General features: G+C 46.0%; 1 protein-coding gene across 1 annotated transcript in view; it reads right to left on the reverse strand.

The window, feature by feature from the left end:
• SCHIP1 (schwannomin interacting protein 1) overlaps nucleotides 1-6,592 on the reverse strand; it is a 131,080-nt gene extending 124,488 nt beyond the window's left edge. Inside the window, exon 1 of the mRNA XM_040705586.2 lies at nucleotides 6,174-6,592. Coding sequence (XP_040561520.1) covers nucleotides 6,174-6,176 — 3 coding nt within the window. The 5' untranslated portion in view covers nucleotides 6,177-6,592. The remainder of the gene's footprint in view (nucleotides 1-6,173) is intronic.
• Nucleotides 6,593-6,916: the final 324 nt, after the last annotated feature.

Raw genomic sequence — 6,916 nt, forward strand, 5'->3', positions numbered from 1 at the left:
CAACACAATTGCTATTTTCAGGCTCATGGAGCTTAGCTTATCAGCGTACCATTGAACAGAAGCTCTCTCATTTCCCGTAACGTGGCTTTAATGAGCAGTGCAGTCCTGGCCACAGCACAGCGCACACCCAAATTCCACCCAAAATGCACTGATTTGTTGGGGAACTGAATTCCCCAGGCTCCTTGAAAGAAAGGTGTGGGGAGTAAGCTTACCTTCAAAAACACCTGTCTAGGTGAACAAGTGCTTCTTGAAGGCAGAGATTAACTAAACAAGAACGACAAAGGATGCAAACAACTTCTGGGGAAGCAAAACCTTGGCAGCTGCCCCGTACACCCTGCATGGCACTGAAATCAGTTTCCCTCTAAGTTCTGCCCATGCATAACACTGGGGTTGTTCCATGGCACCTGACCCCATCCCGCACCCATGGCATTGCGTGGCCATAGGAAAATCCACAACCGGCTGAACTGGGACATGCCTTACTCCCATCTCTGTGGCTGCTAGAGATGCTGTGGGCATGGAGAGAAGAAAAAACATCAGGCACCCTCATATTTCAGCATGGGCTAAAGCTACAAGGCACACCATCCCCTGAAATGTTACTATGGTGATTTCCGTGCGGACAAAACACCACGATGGTTCATACAGCTGTGGTTATGAGCCAAAGCTCACAAGCAAGATTCTAATCTGTCCATTAAACAATACCAGGGTTTGTGAATAATAATCAAAAAGCAATTACACAACAGATAGACTATCAGAGCTCACCCCACTAAGCATGAAGGTCAAATACATCACATTAACTAGGTATCTGCCCGCCGAAAACCCACAGCCTGGTGGACAGAATCATTACTTCTGGAGTTATTAATAATGGAGAGGATTGCCAGCGCTGCTTCATTTACTTAAACCAACATGAAATGGCATAAATATTGCACTAAATCACACACAAATGACCTGCATGCAGGAGATCGAACTGTATGAAACTACTGAGCTGTAGAAAATATATCTGTATATAACTTTCTGTACTTTATAAAGACATGGTGAATTTTTCTAACTGTCCAGAGCTCCTCATTACTGAGAATTTAGGAGCCAAGTGCACTACTCATTATGCCAGTTCATGCTATACTGCAAATCACTCTTTCATTAAAGGGGTTCGTAACATGGGAAGATGCTGTGGCTGCATGCTGCTTGCACCTTGTTGTTGCATTGGTACCTTTCTCATTTGCTTTCTGGCAAGGGGTAAATCTCTGCAAAGCTCCAGAAGGACTTGCATGGGTCTCCCACCTGGAGCCATGCATTCAAAATATACAAAGAAAGGAAAAAAAGCAAAACAAAACCTTGGAGCTTTGAAATCCCTTGCAGAGCAAAGGCTTGAACCTTGCTGAGCAGGGAGGATCAGTGCTGTGCTCCTGAGCTTGGATCTCTGGCTCACAAACCACTCTTTTCTCACCTAATCCCAGCCAGCAGCATTCATATACAAGCAACTGGAGAAAGTGGCTCTGTAACAGGGAAGTCACAAAGGATGCAACTACAGACAAAGAGAAACACATGGATGGCTGAGATGTTGAAATTGCAGCCTGCAGGATGAGCAGGAACCTGCTGTCACTCGAACAGAAGTGACTGCCCTGGAGCCTTCGATGATTTACTGCCCCGACCTCTGCCCCCATCCCTCTCCCCCAGTTCTTTTCTCCTGGGTGACACGGGAGGGGGCAGCCCCAGCTCAGGGCACTCTGCAGCCTTGTCCCAGGGACAGGACACCGAGCTGCAGGATAAATTCCTGCGCTGCAAAAATATATGTAATTTCATTATGTGAGTGACAGAAACCTATTCACTGCTTACACTGGGCCTGCTATTAAAGCAATTACCTGGGATCAATGCAATACGGCAGCAGGATTTAAATCTTGCCTTGCAGCAAGGCAAAGAACTGCTTCTCCAGGCAGGTCAAACCCATAACGCTTTGTTCCCTTCGTGCAACCTTTGCTGAGTCCTTGGCCATAGACCTACATAAAAACACTCTTAAAATAGACAGCTGGGTTGTGTTGTTGCTGCAGGCAGCATGCAGCATGGTGCCAGGTGAGCATCAGCTCCCCCTGACAGCAAGCACCCCAGAAACAGCTGGTAGGTGCCAGGAGGACAAAAATTAATATTATTATTTTGTAATGGGATCCCAGCCACCCAGACTGCACTGTTTTGCCCAAGTTTGGTTTTTTTTTGTTGTTGGTTTTTTTTTTTTTTTTGCCATTTTATTTACATGGGCTTTCTAGATTGTCAGGCACACTCGGGTTTGCTAAGGACATGCCACAGCCAACTTTCAATATCAAGTCACTGTCCCAAGCAAGCACCTTTCAGGATGTGCTGTAACACCTGGGCACTGTAAAACAGGAAGTCATAAAAATAATCAAATCACAATTCCAAAGTTCTCCAAGCTCTGTGTTATTCAGCATTTCTTGTCTTGCTGCACGCCAGTCTGCTAACTGCTGGCACGGGGCTCAGGGCTCTCCTTCCCTCCTCCATCCTTAAGCTATGCAGACAGCAGCAGCCTGCAGACGCTTCCCAGCAGTGTATCTGCAAACCTCAGGCATGTTACAACAGTGGCAAATTGCTGCCATGTGCAAAGATCAAGGCAGCATTAAAACAGAGGCCATGGCCTGCAGCAGATACCATCAGAAGCTTTTGCTAGGCTACAGCTTATTTTATGATAAGGCTGGGGATGCAAGGCATGCACAGTGAAAGAAGGCATAAGAACGCAATCAAGGAAGCTCTGCTGCAAAGCAAAGGATTCTGTAGGAGATGGACGTGGCTGCAGGAGCCCAGCAGTAACGGGAGAGAAGGTTGCTATCAAAACAAACAGCTATGCAGCAAGGTGAGCAGATGAAAAATAGCTTCCCTAGAGCAGATGGTGCAGATGTTTGCCTTTATCCGTCTTCCATACGTTCAAACTTAAAACCAAACAGCTCTCCAGCTTCGTTGCACTGGAAATGCCACTCTATGGCTGCACCAATGCAGATACGTGGCAAATGCCATACCCCCTACCCAGGCATCATGGTGCCCAGTGTGCCTCTTGCCAGGCAAGGAAACAACCTGTGGTGCCTGCCCACGTCCGGAGTGCAGCCTCAGCCCAAAGGACCAGGCGGAGAGGGGACACACAGAGGGCTGGAGGACAAGGCCTGATGCCAAGGGCTGCAATGGCCAACCACTGCCAGAGAATTCCTCACACCCCTATCCCAACATCATCTCCAAACACCATGCCCAACGCCAACCCCAACCCATGGGGTCATGGGCTGGAACCCCACCAGTACAGCCCAGCAGCCAGCCTGCCAGGAAGCCAACGGTGCCAAACAGGACAGAAGAACTATGGCAGCAGAGCCTGGTCACAACCTGCTTCTCATCACAGCAGCCTCACAGCACTGGGACCTGGCGTTAACAGATGATGAGAGCATTCATCTGGGCTCTGTCCAACTCAGTGAGCTGAATACCTGCTGCCTCCTCTGCACAGATCGATTTTTGCACTGAGTTTATGAGGAGTAATTAATATTCATTCAGAATTAAGCAGAATAAGATTCCCAATGCATGAAGATGTTTATTATTTATTCATATTTAAGGCTTGTTAGATTAATCTATTTTAAATTACTGCATGCTGCCAGGCACAATTATTATAATTTATTGGGATAATTTCAGTGCTTTATTTCCCTCCAATGCAACCTTGCAGAAGGTGCGTGCTGCTTCTCAGCTGCTCACTAAAGCAAGCCCTGCTGCTGAGAGCTGTGGCTGCCATTGAGATGTGGGCAGCTCAGGCCTTACTCTGAGCAGCGGGAAGTGATGAGCATCAGCCGGCGCTGTCAGGAAACCACAGAGGATGCAAGAAATCCCAGAGCATCGCCCCATCTCTGCTTTTTGGGCACTAACACCTACTGCTGACGTTCTGCAGAAGCGGTGCTTGGAGCAAGGGGTGAGAATGTGGTAATAAAGTCCAGGGTTTGTGCTGTGCAAAAGAGTTCATCTCAGTGCAATTAAAAAAAAAAACAACAACCCTGCATGCTTGCTTAAAAGCTGCAGTAACCATTAATACATTTAATTGATACCCTCAGGGGCTCAAAGCTTTTACGAAATTTAATTATTTTCCATCAGGGCTTGCACAGGAAAGGTGCAATTACAGCAGAAAAGGCTGCTGCTCACACAGAGCAGCCCCATGGCAGTGCTACCACCGCCCTGAGCTGCACCACCAGCCTCATCTCCGCTGCGGCGGTCGCAGATCTCTGCTCATTTTGGCCTTCACATAATAATTAAACATAGAACAGACCAATCTGATTCAACAGTGGGCATATCACATTGAGTATGAAGCTATCATCACCAAGCAAGCATTCACTCAGGGATGCCTCCCAACATCACTAGAGCTTGCACCAAGTGGATCCAGAAACGGGACTCCCCCATGCCTGAGATGGGCCTGGGGCAAATCCTTGCCTCATTGATAAAACAAAGGAAACCATGCACCCATGCCTAGCTGCAACCTACCCATCCATGCCTGTACAGCTCTGTAAATGACACTTCCTCACCTCAGAGAAGCCCCCACTTTCACTGACACACACGGGAGAGCACTCCATGTGCTGATGTGGGAGGAAGGAAAGCCAAGGGCGTGCTTTGAATCTGCAGGGCTGGGCTGCAAAGCCCACCAGCACACTGCCATTCCTCCCCGGGAGGACTTGCACTGCAAACTCTTTCGAACTGAGCTGCAGAATCAGAATCTCCTGAGAGTAAATGCAGCCAGGAGAAAGAGAGAGCAACTTTTTTAATATAAAAGAAAAAAAGACATCCTTTGAGTAAAACAAATGGTTTTCTAACAGAGAACATCCTGGGGACAGGGAGACAATGTCTTGCTTTTGATGCTGCAATACCGTATTTGAGATTAATGGTTTCACAGGTAAGATTTTATCCCAATTACAAATCTCCCTTAGCAAGTCACAAAATATAATTTAGTCTTCACTAATGGTAGGCTAAACTTGAGCTCTGCCTGGAAACCTGCATTCAAAGCAGAGAACCTAAGAGCAATCTCACAAGATTATTTCAGCATGCCTATTATTACTTCACTCTTATGCTTTTGACATTGGGGGCACATCCCATCAGCCATAAGCAAATAACACTGGTGTGTTTGTTTTTCATAGAATCATAGAATAGCCTGGGTTGCAAAGGACCACAGTGATCATCTAGTTTCAACCCCCCTGCTATGTGCACAGTCGCCAACCAGCAGACCAGGCTGCCCAGAGCCACATCCAGCCTGGCCTTGAAGCCTTGAAGTTTTTCTCCCATGTGGATCTATCTCCAGTTTCCTCTATGATGATGAATACTGGAGGAAATTCCAGCTCTCACTGAGGCCAAACTCCCAAGAGGCCAAAAGCTGACCATGAAACTTCAGTCCAACCAAAGCCACCAAGCAGATTCTGCCCAGGTTTGAAGGGAAATGACCCAAATCCAAAGTAAACGCTGCAGTCAAGAGGACAGCATCCCTCCTTCATGCTGCATTAGGTCCCCAGACCCCACTACAACGTGGAATCAAAATCACCACTTTCAAAGCAATGGCTTTTTCCCCTGGGATGTTTGTCCAAGCAAATACAAAACACATCCAATATTTCTGACACTCGGTAAGCTGTTATTTTAAACACAGTTTCAATAAACTACAAAAGCTGATACTGTTAGGGGCTTGAAAATATAGGATCTCATTAAAAAAATGCTGGCACTTAGAAAGATCTCCAGTGGCCAATCACCGCTTGGGGAGTGCTGTAATTCATAACGTTGATCCCCACAGCTAAACCATTTAATCTGATAATAAACATCAATCACTGACTTTTACGGCACCATTTTGCAGCCTGAGCAGAAAACCTTGCTCCTGCGGACAAATTAGGAGCCCCAAAGTGACTCTTGCAAATAAATACTGACTTTAATATTCAGCAGTATAATTCCATGGGATCAATTTTTTATTTGAGCGCTACTGGAGCAAGGAAAAAGTTGGGAACTACAAAAGTATCTCTACAATGACAACTCAGTGCAGCGTAATGGCATCTGGCGGGCCGGAGCCTGCCTATCTAGCAGCTCAGTGACAGCACACACTTACCTTTATGTCTGTTGCAGTTGTCACCAGAAAGTTATTAAGTGTGTCCAGATATTCTGCATGACAGCCCATAACTCACCATTAAAAATGAGGCAAGATCCTATTACGCTCCCATGCAGGCTCTGCGTTGGCTCGAGGTACTAATCCACAGCCTACCACTCAATAGCAGGGGAAATGGATCAGCCAGGCGTGATACATCGTGCGATGGATAACTGCCAGAAAAAACAAATCAGATGGAGCCCATTAATACGTAATGATGTCCAAGCTACCTTTAATTCAAATACTCTTTCCCAACCAGAGAGCTATGTAAGAAGTAACTGAAATAATGGTTTTCCTATGGACACATTAAATGTCATCACTGCTTCGTGCTGGATTCTTGCAGTCAGCAGAACAGGGCAGCTTTTCAGTACAGTTTCCAAAACGTTTTTCTGCGAACGAATATTTTCCAAGATAGGAAGATACATCATAATTAAGGTAAATTATTCATAAAAGTTCCAGCTCAAGTAGAGATGGAAAATTATGAACCACATGAAGAACTTTCCCATGAATATTTGCAAGGGCAAAGCAGGTAGCCAGCAGTGAGAACACTGAGATCTGTCAGCTACACTTTCTTTAGTGGGATTAGCTGGGTTTCTGTTTCAGAAAAGGTAAATTCAGTTTTAGTTTTGCTGTCCCAGAATGCACTTAGTAGAAATGATGGCCTTTCAAGAAATAAATCTGTTTCTCTCCAAAAAAGAAAATACAAATGGAGGAGCTGAGCAAGGAATATTTGTCTTGAGACACGTCCCAGGAGGGACTGAAATGGGCTTATATACCAAGTCT

Source organism: Gallus gallus, chromosome 9, assembly GCF_016699485.2.
Source record: "Gallus gallus isolate bGalGal1 chromosome 9, bGalGal1.mat.broiler.GRCg7b, whole genome shotgun sequence".
Classification (NCBI taxonomy): domain Eukaryota; kingdom Metazoa; phylum Chordata; class Aves; order Galliformes; family Phasianidae; genus Gallus; species Gallus gallus.